The sequence below is a fragment of the Curcuma longa genome, chromosome 10 (assembly GCF_044706935.1).
Source record: "Curcuma longa cultivar G26 ecotype Majalengka, Jawa Barat chromosome 10, ITB_CL_G26_1.1, whole genome shotgun sequence".
Classification (NCBI taxonomy): Eukaryota; Viridiplantae; Streptophyta; class Magnoliopsida; order Zingiberales; family Zingiberaceae; genus Curcuma; species Curcuma longa.
Genome location: NC_133870.1, coordinates 4,712,625 through 4,731,124, shown reverse-complemented (window position 1 = coordinate 4,731,124; position 18,500 = coordinate 4,712,625). Strand labels below are relative to the sequence as shown.

The window sequence follows — 18,500 nt, the reverse complement described above, 5'->3', positions numbered from 1 at the left end:
ACTTTGTCTGGAAGAAAGTCAAGCTCGTGGGAGACGTGGGGAAGTTGAAGTCCTAATGGGGAGGACCTTACTAAGTCAGTCACAAGTTGAGTTCGGGATCTTATTATTTATAAGACCCAAAGGGAAATGAGCTAGGCCAACCTTGGAATATTGTTCATCTTCGACCTTACCGTACCTAAGGAGCTCAAGTATCGTTTATATTTTATTTTATTGCAAGCAAGTACTTAAACTGTATATATATCCCCCTCTTTATCACTAAAAAGACCATCTTTTTAAACTCTCGCATCCCCACAAAATCAAATCCACTTGGTTTTAAACTGAGAAATCCATAACAATTGCCTTCTTTAGAGTCCAAGTTCACTTGATCTCAAATTGAGGCATCCATCAACAATTATCCTCTTCAAGGTCTAAGTTCACTCAGTCTCTATCGAGAGGCGTCCATTAATAATTTCCCTCTTCAAGGTCCAAGTTCACATGGTCTTGGACAGAGGTGTTCATCAACAATTATCTTCTTTGAGATCCAAGTTCACTCAATCTCGGACTGAGGCGTCCATCAGCAATTGCCCTCTTCAAGATCTATATTCACTCCGTTTCGGATCGAGGTGTCCATCAACAATTGTCCTCTTTAGATCTCAACTCACAACCTCGACTTAAAACCACTTTCAACTCATGGCCTCCAGCTCGTGTCCTCAACCAAGAGTTCTCACTCACTATTTAACGACTACCAAAGGTACTGTCTTTCATTCTATTTTTCAAATTATCATATTATAGTGTGCGAGGAATACAAAAGGAGAAAAGGAAAAAACTACAACTAATTGTCAAGCTCTTCTATGAGGATATTGCCATAAACTTTCTGTGGGCTCAGTAAATCAAGGGGAGTGTCTGATGGCAAGTGCCCACTTTCTGAACTTGTTGAACTGCCCGATTGAATCCATATGAGCATTTTGATGGTATGACCATTAAGTAAGTCATAGAATTCCTCAAGAGTATAGGAATTCCTTCTTCTTCTTAACCCACCGACCTTCTTCTCTCGCCTTGTAACTTTCCATCTCCGCCTTCTGGCTTTCCAACTCAGCCTTTCGAGCCTCCAAATAGGCCTTCTAGGCCTCCAGTTCCGCTCTCCGAATCTCCTCTTCGGTCTTTGTTGCCACCAACTCGATGGATAACTTCTTCTTTCGCCGCTTTCTCTCTGTGGTCGCTTGTGACTCCAGCTTTTGGGCTCACTATTCAGACTTGTGCAGATGAGCCTAGAGCTCAACCACTTGTACCTCAAGAGATGTCGCTTTGGACTCTTGGGATGCATCCCCTACCTAATTCGTTTCTAGTTCTTGTAGTGCTTGACTCAACTGCTCTGAGTGGGCTACGACTGTTGCCTTGTATTGCATCGTTGTTGCTTTTTGTTCGTCCAATTCCTGACTTGGAGGGACTTGCTCAGCCTCGACCTCTACCAACTGATCTTGCATAGCCTGAAAAGATTAGACCAAGTTCGAGAATCAAGAGATCATCTTTAGAATCTCTGCCCACAACTATAAATAAAGATTAGAGATTAATGTAATGATGCATATTTTATTCCTAACAAAGTAAAACCAGAGAAAGCATACCTGGGTCATGATCACAGTCATCGAGTTACCAGAGCTTCCAACGACTTCTTGTTCGCAGTTGCTTTGATAGTGTCCCTGACCCTTGCCAACATGCTGTCTAGTGCAATAGGGGCCAGGGCACACAGGGAATGTCCTGGCCACGACTAGGAGCAACGTAGGTCTAAGGTAGTCCAAGCATCAAGAGATATTTTGGAAGCTGCAATGAACGAAATCAAGATGGACGAGAGAGCACCAATGTAACATTGAGAAATAATTAACTTTGACGAATCCAAAGCAAATAGTCAAGATTGGGGATTATGGAATTACCTTGAGAGATGGTGGGAGGCGAGCATGGATTGGAGCCATCAATGTAACCCATGAGATCATACTAATAAGGAGAGACTGAAATTGAAGTCGCTAAGTGGAGATGAGTTTCAAAGGGGCTTCAGCTATCATGTTAATGGCGATGAGATTGTGTGAAGGGGACGTTGCACTGGTTATCATGGTGGAGATGATGGAGGCAATGGAGGAGGTCGAGAAGGCCATTGATTTAGATTTTGAAGAAATTAATGGCGTGAGCCAAAGGCTCTGCTACTATTTGAGATTTTAAAAATAACTTAAATATTATTATCACAATAATAAAATTATATACATGTCTAGATAAGTAAAAAATAAATTTTTAATTTAGATAATTATTTACATGGAATAAAATCAACTAAAATGATAACTAAATCAAATTAAATATTCATAAATATATTTATATCTAATCTAATAGAGATAAATCCAACAACAGCAAGAAGATCCTTATTCTCTCTAGTTGGCTCGCTCACTGCATTCGACTCTTTCTCTCTCAAGCTTCTCTATCAGAGACTAAACTAAACACTGAATGGACATCCATGCCGCGAGAGGAAGCTTCGTTATTCTTGTGGAAAGCTTCCCTGTTAGCATCAAGCTTCGAACTCGGATTTCCGCACCATTGATGGGATAATGAAATAATTATAAAAGAAACATATGATGATATAATTGATCGGGTTTAAATTTGAGATGGAGAATAGATGTTCGATGGTGAAGAGGACTACAAGGTAACACATGGAGATGAAAGGGAGGACCTGAGAAGAAGATCATCAAGTAAGAGCGTCAATACTAAAACTAAGGGGAGATGCTCAAACATTTCTGCCATCTACCTTCGATCAGGAACACATATATTTGTAGGTTCTAATTTGATCTAGTATTTTTACTAGCTTAGATGTCATCGCTCTTTGATCCGAAGTAGATTCCTCCAAAAATACACATACTAAAACAAATTTTGGGGGGTTTATGGCTTTAGCACGAGTCATAACATCAGATTGTGAGTCCAAAAATATTTCAAAAATTTTGGATGTCTCATCCTTCTCTAAAGCACACAATTCTGCTAGCTATTAAAGCCTTCACAAGTGCCTTATAAAAGAAGTGCAACAAAGGCTTTACCTTCAAACCATTAGTACAGATATGCTATTTCCACCATGCACTAACAAAATGAAGAAGCTCCTGATCACTCTGTTTACCCTCATTTCAGAAACCTCATCCTTACATTTGAGATTTACAGGTCTCTCTCATTCATGAAACTCGAACAGCCTTAGTGAATGCAGAGTCCCAATTTAGCACCATAACACAGCACAGTAGGTGAGATTTAGATTCAACGAAGCAGTGTGTGCTTTGGACTGGACAATCTGCATGAGCTTTCTCAGTTATCACTTTCATATCCATAGACACGTAATTAAGTTCCACAGGGAATGGATGTAGAAGAACAACTACAAGGTGAGTCAGGCGACATTGATGAAGCCCTTAATGCTTCAGCACCAGCACCACAACATTAATGCACCCCACATGTTTGTCTGTGTGACTCTTCTTAACTAGGCTAGATTAATGCCAGGATTACTGTATCAAGAAATATAATTTCAGGTGCTTTGCGTTTGACATTATAGTTACTGATCTCTGATTGGCTGCTGCAGAAAGAACAGATTGCAGAGCAGCAGCAGCTGCTGGGCACAGTGGAAGATGTCTTGGGAAGCAGTGTATGCGAGCTCAAGCATGCAAGCTAAAGGCGAATTTGACCTGTAAAAGAAGCAGACAAACTCATGAGGAACTTGGAAAGCAAAAGTGCGTCAAAGAGTCTAGCAATCACAGTGCCACTCCAAAGCAGAGTAGAGAGGAGTGATGGCTGCTATTCTTTTCAGAGGCTTCAAAGATTTTGTTTTCCTCCAGTTGGGTGATTACTGATTAGTGCGTATTATGGGAGCTATTAGAAGCGTGAATTGGACCATAAATTCTCCGCATACAAATTTATGAGGGCCACTTAAAAGCCAGGGGCATTTAATAATTCAAGGCAGAGTATTTACTGCGCACGTACTAACCACTCCCGCAACTTTGGCTTGTGACTCGCCTCTAATTTGCTAAATGCTTCAATTAATCTGCACGGGAATTTACAAGGGAGTTTTTTTTTTATAAAATAAAATTATAATTATAAACATGCCTACTCTGGTTCGTAAAAACGAGCATGTTTCAGTCTAATGTAAATAAATAAATAAAAGGAAAAAGAAAAAAAAAAGGAAAAAGAAAGAAAAAAAACAAAGACTACTGCACTGCGAAACACTGTCTTGTCATAAATGTCCGGTACGGGCGTGCATACGCTTTCCGCTATGCGGCTCATGTGAGCTTCTAACTAGCCGGTGGGCCCCATCGCCGGATCTCCTGCCTCCGCCGCCTCGGGCGGAGGAGATGGTGCCGGCGAGTCGAACCGCAGGGACAAGCATGGCGTCGCGAACGGCGTCTCCTCCGCTCCGTCGTCTCCGCGCTCCTCCTCCTCCTCCTCCTCGGCCTCCTCCTCCTTGATGGTGTAGAGAGCCCTCGAGGGGCCCAAACACACGGCGCGCCACTGCGCCAGGTCGCTCTCCCTCCTCCTCCTCCTCCTCCTCCTCCGCCTTATCCTGTCCCGCCGGAGTTGCCTTCGAGCGAGAAGGGTCGACAGCGGAGGCGGGCTCGACGCGGGATCGGTGCTTGAACTTAAGGCTGCAGAGCGCGTGGATGAGAAGCGCCCGGGGTGTGGGGCCTGCGAAGGAGACGGCGGCGCACTCGGGGTCGTCGGAGTTGGGGTGGCTCCTCCGGCGGAAGAGGAGGTAGAGAATCTCGGCGGTGAGGCCGAGGAGGAATAGCGAGAGGATTAGGATCAGGGCGAAGCCGAGCTTGGTGAGGCCACTCATGGCAGCCGTGAGGTGAGTGAAGAGAAAGAAGAAGTCTATTAAAGCGCTGGGAAATTTTGTATATGTAAAAGGGAAGGGGGAACAGGCTGGTGCCGGTATGGCGAAGAAGGGAGGAGGAGCGAAACCATGGTTGATTACCTACTGAGCCGGTGAAGCTGCCGTTGGTGGCCGAGCAGAGAAAGAGACAGTGACGTGGCAGCAAAATCTAGCGAGAAAGGATGACGTGTTCCTCGACCACTTCGATATCAATTAAATCCACACTAGCATAAGTCAAAACCATTCTAACTATTACGTATTATTTTTAATATTTTTTCAAGAGTGTGATGTTTATCATAATGAAAATAAAAGGTTTTTTTATTGATTGAGCCAAATCCACTCACCCGCAAGGCATAATTGAATTAATTACTGTAAGACAGACTTATTAAAGTAGACAAAGATTGAATCTCGATTAAGCTGAAATAATATTCCTTTCCGTAGTAGTTAACTGTAACTTGTCGATTTATTTCCTCACATATAATCGTGGGACCGACCGTGTGAGATCGCTGGGGTGGTGGATTCCATATTTTGCTGAATAAGAGTCAAATCCACCTTGGCTATCTACATCTAACTTGAACTATCCTTCCTTAATTGGACTCTCATCGCCATGATTGAGCCAAATCCATTAACCTGCAAGGCATAGTTGAGTTGATTACTACGGAATAGACTTACTGAAGTGGATAAGGATCGAATCTCGATGAAGCTGAGACAATACCCTCCCCAATAGTGGTCAACTGCAACTTCCCAATTTACCTCCTCACATATGATCGTGGGACCGACTATGTAGAATCGCTGGGGTGACGAATTCCATCTTTTGCTGAAAAAGAATCAAATCTACCTTGACTATCTACATCTAACTTGAACTATCCTTCCTTTTACTTCCAACTCGAATGAACTCAATCCATTTTGGCTCTCTTTCAACTAACTTCTTCGATAGCCCGCCTAAGTAGTTAGGAAACTTCACCTCCTCAAATGGAGCTTATAAAGAAAAAGAAGAAGAATGATAAGGTCTCGTGGTACAACAATCACATCCTTTTGTGTATGCGTTCTTCACGTGTGAATACATATATAAGCTGTGTTTTGAATTTATTTGGTAGACGAACTGAGGAAAAGACCATCTACTTCCTAGATCTATTCCTGCTTTAAAGTATGGGAAGCACGTGCGATATATCAAAATTAACTAAAAGATGCATCAATTGTCTAGTTATCATCATCAAATACACTATAATTGAAAATTGAATTGAAGCAATGACATTCCGAATGTTGACCTGAATCCAATATTAAAGTCATTGTTCCTTGTAGGCGCAGAAGTTCTTGCAACACAGCGGAAGTTTTCAGCATAAATGAAAGCAACTAGAGTTTCTCATCTCAATGGGGAAGTAGAGAGAGAAGAAGAGTCAACAATTCAATAAGATGTCCAAATTGAATGTTAATTTCTTCCCATCCTGCAGAGACCATCCATTTAAAATTCATAATTCGTTAACGATAAATCCAATTATTGGATCTACATATTCAATCTATATTCAATAGTATTAGATCACTTAATTGATATTTAATTTTTTAATAGTAATTGTTATGTGTTGTTGGTAATCTGGGATTTACCTAAAGAGTTAATCTCTGACATGTGAAATGAAAGTTGGATGATGATGAACGCTTGAAGAATAAAACTAGAAGCCTTAATCTCAAATTGTTCCTGGCTTCTTTCTCGATTTGCAAGTTGAAGGAAATTGAAGAAAATGGATAAGAAAAGCATCAGTCTGATTCAGAAAGATCTGCTGCTCCACATTTCTAAATCGAAAGAGAAATCGAACTGACCAGTTCCAAACAAGAATCTGTTTTCCAGCAGGGACAATTGTAAGATTATTCCTCGCTCTACCAACAGCATCACACTCTTGTTTTCCATATATCCATGGCGTCGTCGCTCATGATGCCACTCCTGCAGCGTGGGAGAACACACACAGACAAGGCAGAGAGAGCATCGATTGGTTCACATGCCATCTTCCTCTGCTTCCGGGACGATGAAGGATATCTCGCTTCAAGCTCAGCTTCGCTTGTCATGCCTTTCCACGAAGCTCGTGCATTTTCATTATCTGTATCCCCTTCCATGGACTGTAGGGTTTCAGAAAAGGTTTCCGTTTCCTCCTAAAAGTCCCACCTTTCCATCCCTTGCCTTTGCGAACCATAAAAATCTCACCTTTTTTTGGCTTTCCCCATGTCTTCCTCGCGGAGAAGGCTCGTGATCCGTCATCCGGTGGTGGTAGACGTCGGCTGCAGCTGCCGGCGGCCAAAGCTCCCATCTTTCTTCTACTCGTTGGCGAAGCCTAAGTCCGCCAAGAGCCCTCGTCGCCTCCTTTCCCCTTCCACCGCCGCTTCGCTTTCTGAAACCCAACGCTTTGTTTGGGAGGAGAAAGGAATTTAAAAATATTTTATTTTATTTTTATTTTTTAAATATTATTTTTTAAATTAATTTATTGTTTAGGTATTTAGTCGATGTGTGCTATCACCATCTAGTATCTAACTATTTGTACTCTACGACATCGATGTTGATTCTCATTACAAATCTCTTCAAAGATAAGAGGTGGGAGAATTTTGACTTTTATTTAGGATGAAGTGAGTTAAGAAAGGAAATTAAAGAGAATAATAAATTTTACTCATGAATCATTATAATTTTTTACCATCTGATTCAAAGTGTAATGGAAGGAGAAAAAAACTTAAGTTATTTTAATTTTATCTCTATTTTAAAATATTAAATTTCAAATTTATTCATTGTTTAGTTATTTCATTTTTACGTCGTCGCTTCTCATACAATGCATGTCATCACCATTTAGTATCCAATCGCTTGCACTTTACGACATCGACGTCAGCTCTTGTTATAAATCTCTTCTAGGATAAGATTCAAAAAGATAGAGACAGGTAATCCTAAACTTCTGCTTCTCTTTAAGGATAGAGAATTATTGAAAGATTTTAGGGTTTTCTATATTCTAATTTCTACATGCAATACTGGTAGAATTTTATAATTTTTCATCCATCTTTTTTAAAAAGTGAGGATATTTTTTTTAATTTATATATTTAACTTTCATTTTTCTTCCTTTCTTCCCAAATAAGATAACACATATTACATTAATAAATCTTACATCCCTTCGATACTAGTAGTGTTTTGGTTTAATCTTTTTCTATTTTTATTTTCTTATTTTCTATAAATTACTGTTTACTTTATTTTTTCCAATAAAAAATGAGAAGTCATTTTCTAAGAAAATATAAATGATAAAATATCATTTTCTAGGGAGAATGAAAACTACAGCTGGCAAATAGAAAATACGAAAATGCGGCTACAATAACGTTGCACGCTCTAATCCTGATCGCACAACTCTAAATTTCTCCCTGGCGCCGCAACCTCATCGCACAACTCCTTTTCTCTCCGACGCCGCAACCTCCCCTACGCACTATCCTTTCCAGTTTTCCCTTCCTCGCGCAAGCAAGCCGATGCCATAGCCCTCCTCGTGGGTTTTTTCCTCCACGCGCGACACCACATCCCTCTCCTTCCTCCTCAGGTTTGCCGATGTCACTCATCCCTCCTCTCGATTTAGTCGGCGTTATGGTTCCATCACATTCTCTTCTATAGGTTGTCAGACAACCTTGATTTTCCTGGATCCGGAACAGAGAGACCTAGGTTAGATTTGACCCCCTTCATGTATGATTTTTTCTTTTTCTTTATGAATAAGATGATATTTTTATTTAAAAAACATTTTATTTAAAAAAATTTATATTAATAAATCAAATATATTTTTCAATTTTCTTTTCTAGAAAATAGAAAATAATATATCATATCAAACGTATTTCTATTTTCTAAAAATTAGATTAAAAAATAAAAAATAGAAAATAAAAAAAAATTCAAACCAAATATCTCTTAAATATTTTACTTTTTTATTTTTTTTCCTTTTTCTTTTTTCCTCTTTCATTAATCATTAATTTTCATTAATCATTAATGAACCTTCTTGGATGAAACATAATGGAACACCAGTACCATCCCCACCACGGCTACTACTGCTACAATGACCACCACCATGACTGTCTAATTTAGCCCACGGGCCATGCTTCTATGCCCAGCACAAGACCCACATGCTACTGAGTTTATGTTGGACTAGCCGATATTAAATTAAAATAAATTATAAAAGAATAAAATATGCAAAAAAAAATACAAGATAAATACAAAAATATAAGAAGAAATTGGTAGTCCTTCCCCTATAAACAAACTTTATTTTTCTCATCTGTTTTTGTCTACAACAAGAGTCCTTCAAGTCTATTTATATACAAATGGAAATCTTACTAGCAAGTTCTACCCACCATGATTAAAGTCCTCAATCTTAAATTAATGTATTAAAATCTCGCCTTTTATGGTCTTAACCATTAGGTACTAGCACATGGCATTAGGTGTACTCGTCTATACTCATTCAAGGCAAAGAAACAAAAAATTCTTTTTCAAAATATCAATTTAACTGAATTTCCCAAAGGCTACACCTAAAATTTCAGAATACTCAAAATAATACATCATACTTTGAATTCTTAAAGACCGCATCAATTTCTCATTATATCTTTTCTGTCAATAGCTCATCTATTTTTTTTTCTAAAACATCCGAGCTATAATTTATAAAAAACTAAATTTATGATTCGCATGCATAATTAAAAAATTAATTATAAATATAATTAATTTTTTATTTTTTTTATTTTGATCTGACGAGAAAAAATGAGAAAAGAGGAGAAAGAGATATTTACGTACATTCGAATGGTAAAATTAATTTTTTATAAATTATAATGGATGAGTGGTTGACGGAAAAGGCCTAATGAAAAATAGATACGCCGTTTAAAAATTTTAAAAATATGATCCCTCTTTTAGACATTTTGAAATTTTAGATACGTGTTTTAGACAATTACCGTAAATTTAAACTTTTAACTTTTGATCAAAAGTCTTTCTCTTTCTTTCAATAACAAGGTAAAATCTATCACCTTAATGATTTTACATGATCAATCCCACGACTATATATAAGAAGATAAATTGAAAAACTACAGTTGATCACGATAGAAGAGGGCATGATCTCAGCTTCATTAAAATTTGACCCTTATCTGTTGGGTTGCAAGGGTACAAACATAGTCCTACATCTAAAGTACATGGAAAAAATCATGGGGTTAAAAGGATGGAAAGTATCTCCATTAGTATGAAGTCTTTTGGGCAGAGTCCAAGAACAAAGGCATGAGTGTTTAGGCCCAAAGTAGACAATATCATACCATTGTGGAGATATTTTGATTCCATCGGTATTAACAAGTGGTATTAGAGCGAGACCGCTCTTCACCGGACTAACCGTCGGATGAGCCATGATCCAGATTTAACCATGTGGTGTGAACCTTAAACAAAGGAAGTGGGTGCTCCCGTGTCTGAATCAAGAGGACCAGACATCAGGTGAGAAGTTCTAGTAGGTCGGATGGACCGAGGGACAAAAAGTCCTAGCTGCGACTAGGTGGGAAGTCCTAGTCCTAGTAGGTCGGGTGTCGACTAGGTGGGAAGTCCTAGTAGGTCGGGTGGACCGAGGGGCAAAAAGTCCTGATGGGTCGAGGATTCAAACATCAAAAACGACGTTGGGAGGTCTGTGGTCCTTTGTTTGAGGGGGGATTATTGGGTTGTAAGAGTGCAAACATAGTCCCACATCTAAAGTACATGGAAAAGATCATGGGGTTAAAATGATGGAATGGAAAAGATTATGAGATTAAAAGGATGGAAAGTATCTCCATTGGTATGAGGGCTTTTGGGGAGAGCCCAAAAACAAAGCCATGAAGGTTTAGTCTCAAAATGAACAATATCATACCATTATAGAGATATCTTGATTTTATCGGTACTAATATTATCTACTTCAATAATTTTATTATGTAATAAACAATTCAACTATGCCTATAAAACACAGACCTTCTCTTTCTTAAATTAATGCAGTGAACACGTTATAAGTATTCATTTGAAAGGGAAAGAAGGCCTAAAATCAATGAGACAACCCTGCTAGTCAAATTGTAATGATGCACATACTTCAACACTCAAATTAATGCTGTTCTCCTTCAGATTCGGTGCGATATAGTATACGGTTGGATGGACTCTTAAATATTAAATTATTTGTTAGAATGCATCTATATTTTAATTTATTTTGATGACAGTATAAAATTTTTATGAAATTAAAAAAAGTATTTTCAAAATTAATCAATTCAAGAGTTGAATATCTTTTTAAGCCTAATCAATGTTTTATCTGTCTCATGTCTCATGAAACAAGCATTAAGTACGGCGACAGTGAGGGTGATAATATGATACATATAAAATTAATTAAATATATATTTAATTCATTAATATTCAGAAATAAAATTTAAAAATTATATTTATTAATAAAATTTTTATCAAATCAATTTGAACAATACTTAAAAATGATTTTTAAAAGTTTTGGTACTGAGACCATCAACTTCATTTTCATAAATTTGTGTTTAGAAAAGTTACCTTCTCACATATGATCATGAGTCTGATCGTATGGGATCGCTAGGATGATGAATTTCACCTTTATGTTGAAATATTCAGGAAAGTGGTCTCTGGAGCATAGTTGAGTTGATTACGACAGGACAGACTTGTTAAAGTGGACAAGAGTCGAATATCGATGAAACTGAGGCAATGCCCTCCCCGTTGTGGTCAATTGTAGCTTCTCGATTTACTTTCTCATAGATGATCATGAGACCGATCATGTAGAACCGTTGGAATGACGGATTCCATCTTCTGTAGAAGTGTTTAGAAAAGTGAAGCCCCCGGGGTATAATTGAGTTGGTTACAACGGAGTAGAATTATTGAAGTAGACAAGGATCGAATCTCGACAAAGCGGAGGCAATGTCTTCCTTCGTTGTGGTCAACTACAGTTTCATGATTTACCTTCTTATAGATAGTCGTGAGGTTGATCGTGTAGAACGGTTGGAATGACGGATTCTATTTTTACTAAAATTTAGAAAAGTAGAGCATTAGTTGGTGAGGGAGGGTATCTGCATCTCACAGCTGGCCTTCTCGACATGCATGATTATTAGATATCTTGAATCTAATGAGAGGTAATTGCAAGATTTAGAAGAGCTTCTCGCGTTGAAACTACAGACAAGAATCCAATTTTATATCTGCCCGATCGATCGATCCATCTCCAAGTAAAGTAATAAATAATCTATATAATTATATGGATTAATGAGCAAAACATGCATGGATCCATGTGCATTCAAGTGTCAATTGTATTTCATTCAAGTCTCAAAGCTCTATGTTTTGTTGTCATGTCAAAATCAAAGCTCTGGATATCTTTATGAACAATTATCTTCCACATTTATGATAAATTATTTAAAACAATTTAGAACCATCAAATCGAGTTCACATCCAAACCAATTAAATTATGTGGTGATGCATTGCGTCAGTAGAACTCCCTATCTTTTCCTCCCTCCACCTAACACGTGGAACGAAAATAAGAAGAAAAAAAAGGAGAAAAAAAAAGATTTTTCAGGGTTTTATCATGATTAACATGAAAAGTGATCTGCTAATTTCAGTTTGATTTTGCAGCAGAAAATTAAAGTACTTGACAATGCAGTTTCTGGCATTTCCAACTTTTATTTATGAATCAGAAACAGAGCAACAGGAAATGAATAGCAGTTCAGTATGATTCTGTTTCATAAAAGCTTAATAAATCCTGCTGTCCTGCAAAACCTAACATCAAGAACACCCAAGGAATCTGCAACCACAACAACAATTTCATAAGAGAAATCGCAAGACAAGAACATCTACGATCGGCGATGGTCGCCGTGATCTGGTGGAACCAGTGATGCGTCTTCTCCGATCAAAAAAATAGCCGAAATGAGAAAGATCTAGCAAATTTATTTACACTGTGATGGGTTTACAAAGTTAAGGATGATGAAGAACATGGTTCGTTGGTGTCTTCCTCTGTTATTTCTTCAATCTTGAAGGAATTGGAAGCGGAGGAGGAGGAGTAGGAGCAGGAAGTGGAAGAGGAGGACGCATTAATGGCGGCGAGCAAGTCCACGAAGGCTCCCACTATGAATCCGTGCGTCTTCTTCACGTTCACCCTCAGGTACCAAACCAGTAGCTCCTCCAGTCGCTCCCAGTCTCCGCCGAGGCCGTGCGCCGCCACCATCTCCTCCATCGACCGCCGGAAGTCCCTGTACGGGTCCTCGGAATCCAGCGCCAGCGCCACGCTGTCGTCGAACGGCGCCTCCTCCTCGGCCGCCGCCTCTACCTCCGCCTTCGCCTCCCCCATGATCGAGCTCGTGTCGCCGCCCGGGTCGAAGAAGAGCCGGTCGGAGCGCAGCCGCCGCACCATCGTCTCCGACGACTCCGCCGCGGAGAAGCTCCGCTCGTGGTCGGTCGTGCAGCAGGAGTCGTCGGAGTCGAGGTAGACCGAGTTCACCGTCTTAAAGACGCCGGCGCCGGCGCCGCCGTCACGGAACGAGGCGGTCTTGGGGCGTTTGCAGGAATGCCAAGCCCAGGAGGAAGACGAAGGAGAAGGCGGAGAGAGGCGAGCAGAAAGCCTCGGCGAGTCCCTGAACCCGAAGAAGAGAGCCCCCAAGCCGAGCTTCTTCCCCATTAGGCTCTCGAGGCGCGCGTCGAGCGCCCATTAACAGAGGCGAGCTAGGAAACTCGAGCTCCTCCGCTTTAAAAACTCACCATGCATGTTCACGAAGGAGGTGAGAGAAACGGTGTGGGCTCATCCCACTGTTGAATATTAAATAACACATGCACTTGCTCCTCCTTAATCTTCCCTAATTAACAACTGCTTTAATCTCTGTTTACCACGCCACATGAGCATTAATGATGCCCATGACACATCATTATCTCTCCACTAATCACACACAGACAACTTGTTTAGGGTTGGTGGCTGCAAGAACTGTAGTGAGTAAATTACAGTTCTCTTCGAATTTACTCACTACAGTTTACGACATATTCTCCTGTTCTTAATGTTCTTGTTTAACTGACTGAATAACAAATCGATGAGAACAGTAACCTGCTGTTGGGTCGTGCAGGATTCGTTGCCATCTTGAGCTTCATTTCTCCTGAAATATTCGTGGGGAAAACTAATTCTCAGAGTGTTCAGATAGATAGAAACTAGGCAAGCATGTTCATAATGGACTGTGTTTGGCAGTTGTTGATGCTGACATCCCAAGTTTTTGGCGAGATCCTTGCTTTGGCTACATGCCTCGCAGAGAAAGTGAAGGGTGGTTTCTCCATATTTGTGTGAAGGTCACTAGATTTTGAGATGACATATAGCATTTGTTACTCCCTCGACCAACTCTCTTGCTCAAATGAATGAAGGAATTAGATGTTCTAAGTAAATTATGAGCATAACTTATACATACTTAATTAGAAGTTGATCTCCAAGGTATTTGTCTTATTTGTATTTCGAATCTTGATTCTTTTATTGCTCCTTAGAGTATTTTATCACTGCACCACACCCAAGAGGATGATGATATAATTTCTTTAATTTTGATATCATTTGTTAGAGTTTACTACACTGCGAGCCACTTGTAGATTTGAATTTGTACTTTTGGAATTAATACAGAGTAAATTCCTGCCATCACAAGTGATACAGATAAGGAATCTAGAAAAAAAAAATTAAATTTTGAGTTGTTTTTTATGCTTTGATTTCTTACTTTTGAATTGATAGTAAATTAATATGAATAATCGTTGATGTGGTGTAGATGACGGATCGGGGTCACGTGGCAAGCCCAGGACTCGATCAACACAGAGCCAATTGTACAAGACTGAGTTTGGGTCAAGTCAACTCAAATTGTGGCAACCAAACTGACTCAATGGAGATCAACTCAAGTCAACCCGACTCATAGTCGAGCTCAGCTCAAGTTACCCCAACCCACGATCGAGCCTAGGTCAAGCCAACTGGACTCAAGATTGAGCTCGGATCAAGCCCACAGACCGAAAGGTGGAGCCGCACAACTATAAGCCGACTCAAGTTAAGCCCGACAGGAGACTCAGCTATATAGGTGGACGAGTGAAGGGTGTGTGTAGATTCATCCTCAATATGTGGGCATACGTGCAAAATGTGGAGTGAACACGATCCAAGGACTTGGGCTGACGTGTGGGAAGTGCACAAAGTGTCCGATGTATCCCCACTCTCCTAAGGTTTTATAAAAAGGTACTTGATCACGCTGGCACAAGTATGTATACATCAATTTTCTCTCACTTGTCTACTTTCTTCATTTTATTCTTCTTCTCCTTTTGATCATTAGGGTCTAACTTAAGCATTGAAGGGGTTTCACCAAGGTCCCCATTGGCCTCTCTTCTAACTCATTTCTAGTGTTCTCAATTTCCCTAACGAATTCGCGGTCGTTGGAAATCTTCACATGAGTTAGACATCTTCTCACCAAGTGTCCCGGAGTTCATGCGTTGTCCGAACCCGTAGAGGATGATCGATAAGCTAGCACGCGACTCGAGAGCTGTCAACCTAACAGTTGCCGACCTAATAGTTGTCAATTCGAGAGTTGCCGACCGACAACTACCGACCTACTTGCTACCGACCCAATGAAAAATCAACCTCGAGGAGCAAACTTGATTTACATCCGACCCACCAGAAGTACTCGACTGCAACATACTCAAAAGTCGGTCCATCTTCTAATCTCAATCGGATCAATTGTTTTATTTATCTTTGAGATAGAGTGCATAAAAACATCATTCTCTTACTCCCTTGTGTAGAATTTATTTTTGAGATAATAATATTCCTACATTTTCTTTGTGATGTTAGGGTTTTTACAGCATGTTACACCAGCAAGCCCATTGGTGAAGCTTCGCGCGTCTTCCTTAGTAGAACACAAACATACAATGAAAGGCAAAAGCGATCGATTTAATATGGTTTGGAATAGGCCTTCATTTAAAGAGAGAATTTAAAGCGAGAGAAAAATTAAAGTATATAATATAAACTAAAACAAACAATCTGTTTCCAGTACTCCTTGTATAATATATTTTCTCAATTCTTGTTGCACTATATATTCTCTCGAATTACAAAGTTACGTTGTACTCTAGAATAATATTCATTCACCCCTTGGCATATTCCACCACCGCTATACTCCATAGAGCTATCTAATCTATGTCCTTGAGTCGATGGTGCTACTCAATCGTAAAGGTACATCCACCCATATCACTCCATCAACATGTAGTCAATTGATGTAGTTGCTTTTTTGATCGATGTCCTAAGATAAACTGTGTCACCTAAGCGCACTACACGCGCTAATTTATCTTATCTATCATGAAGGGCGGAGCTAGTCCGACTGATCTGCCCGGGTTGATCCCAAGCTGATCTCATATCCCGAGATTTTGTCTTCCTCTTTTTCTCATATTCTTCCTTTCTCCCGTTGTTGTAGCCTTCTTCTCAATGTCATCGACCCTCGAGCTAAAGCTCAGATAGGCTATAAACCCTTGTCTATCATGGCAATATGATCAAACAATATAGACCTTAAGTTTAACTTAATTAATTAGATCAAACTTCTTCTCATCTTTGACACAAATGCCACTACTCCAACTAAACTAAATCTAATGGTATCTACTTCAACAGTATGAAACAACTCCTTCATGGTACACATATATATCACATGTGGTGGGGTGGGCTCCCTAAACAATAAAGGTTCAAATTTTACCTTATTACACCTGACAAGTTTGAAAAACTAAGCATATCTTAGGGCTCTCTAGCACTCGGGGTTCAATTTAGAAATTTATCTCTCGCATTGGAATCACTGGGACCGCTAGACCATTATGTGGATTAATTACCACTTACGTACGCTTTCGAATTTATCCTGATGGTCGATGAGCAACTTTCATGAGACCAGACCGATCACTTTTAGGATTATCTAGATTACCAAATATATACATCACATGAGATAAAATCTTAATATCGCTATGCGGAAGTTGTATTATTTTGATTATAGATGATCTTGAGTAAAGAGTAAATTCACCAATCACATAGATGATCATGCTTGCTCCCTATGGCTAGGTTACAAGTTCTTCACCTAATTTTGTCTTCTCCTCATTTTCAATCATATATGTGTGCAATTGATTGAAGCATATACAGTGCCCTGTGCTCAGAGGGGACAAAGACAATGAAATACTTATAATCATGGATAGGACAGCCAAGCTTTGATTCTTTGGGGCATTGGGTGAGGGTGCATAAGGCTTTCATTGGGAAGTTCTACACTCCAACCATATTTTATTAGGGTTTGAATCAATCAATATCATGATGTACATGGACAAAGTATGGAATTGATTAATTTTCTGTGCTTGTTTTTTGTTTTATTTTGGAGTCAAATTAAATGGCCACATGGATTGTTCTTCATGGGTGGTTGTTTTTAATATTTTCTTTTTAGTTCTAGCATTAATGACATGAAAAACCAATCTTTAGGATAGTTAAATATTGTCGAGATAACTGAATTCTTTGGAGGGACGACTATATATTTAGTTTTGACCTTATACATAGCAATCATTCGATCTTAGCTAGAGTCAACTGGCTAGTTCATAAAAACTTGAGATGGATAATATACGAGTTGAAATTTGATTTTGTGCTCACTTTTGAGCTGTAAAGTTAAACCTGATTGAGGTGTAAGAACATCAAAAAATATATATCCTGATTGAGGTTTGTTCAAATTTACTATCACTTTAAGTTAAACCTATTAGTACCGATGGAATCAAAATATCTCCATAATGGTATGATATTGTCCACTTTGGGCCTAAACTCTCATGGCTTTGTTCTTGGGCTCTCCCCAAAAGGCCTCATACCAATGGAGATACTTTCCATCCTTTTAACCCCATGATCTTTTCCATGTACTTTAGATGTGGAACTATGTTTGCACCCTTGCAACCCAACAATCCCCCCTCAAATAAAGGACCACAGGCCCCCCTCAACGTCGTTTTTGATGTCTGAATCCTCGACCCACCAGGACTTTTTGCCCCTCGGTCCACCCGACCTACTATGACTTCCCACCTAGCCGTAGCTAGGACTTTTTGTCCCTCGGTCCACCCGACCTACTATGACTTCCCACCTAGTCGCAACTAGGACTTTTTGACCCGACCTACTAGGACTTCTCACCTGGTGTCTGGTCCTCTTGATTCAGATACGGGAGCACCCATTTCCTTTGTTTAAGGTTCAAACCACATGATTAGATCTTGATCATGACTCATCCGACGGTTAGTCCGGTGAAGAGCGGTCTCGCTCTGATACCACTTGTTAGTACCGATGGAATCAAAATATCTCCACAATGGTATGATATTGTCCACTTTGGACCTAAACCCTCATGGCTTTGTTCTTGGGCTCTTCCCAAAAGGCCTCATACTAATGGAGATACTTTCCATCCTTTTAATCTCATGATCTTTTTCATGTACTTTAGATGTGAGACTATATTTGCACTCTTGCAACCCAATAAAACCTTGACTATGATCGTCTGTCTAGAGGGGAAGGAGTGAATAGTTGATACTTAAATTATAAATTTCCTGTAAGTACAATGACTATATGATCACTTTTTCTTCTGCATGGATCCGCCACCTTAGCGGCCCCACACGGTCGGCCCCACGACCATCTGTGAGGAGGTA

At 39.6% G+C, this 18,500-nt stretch overlaps 1 protein-coding gene and 1 pseudogene across 1 annotated transcript; both read right to left on the bottom strand.

The window, feature by feature from the left end:
- Positions 1-4,207: 4,207 nt before the first annotated feature.
- On the bottom strand, positions 4,208-4,819 carry LOC141835750 (uncharacterized; annotated as a pseudogene).
- A 7,805-nt stretch (positions 4,820-12,624) lies between these two features.
- LOC141836644 (transcription repressor OFP13-like) lies at positions 12,625-13,534 on the bottom strand. The gene has a single exon (XM_074724150.1). It carries the CDS (start codon positions 13,498-13,500, stop codon positions 12,793-12,795), a length of 708 nt encoding a protein of 235 aa, XP_074580251.1. The 5' UTR covers positions 13,501-13,534; the 3' UTR covers positions 12,625-12,792.
- Positions 13,535-18,500: the final 4,966 nt, after the last annotated feature.

Bases quoted from the DNA above. Each gene is read 5' to 3' on its own strand.
- LOC141836644 (XM_074724150.1), bottom strand. From the start codon at position 13,500: ATGGGGAAGAAGCTCGGCTTGGGGGCTCTCTTCTTCGGGTTCAGGGAC.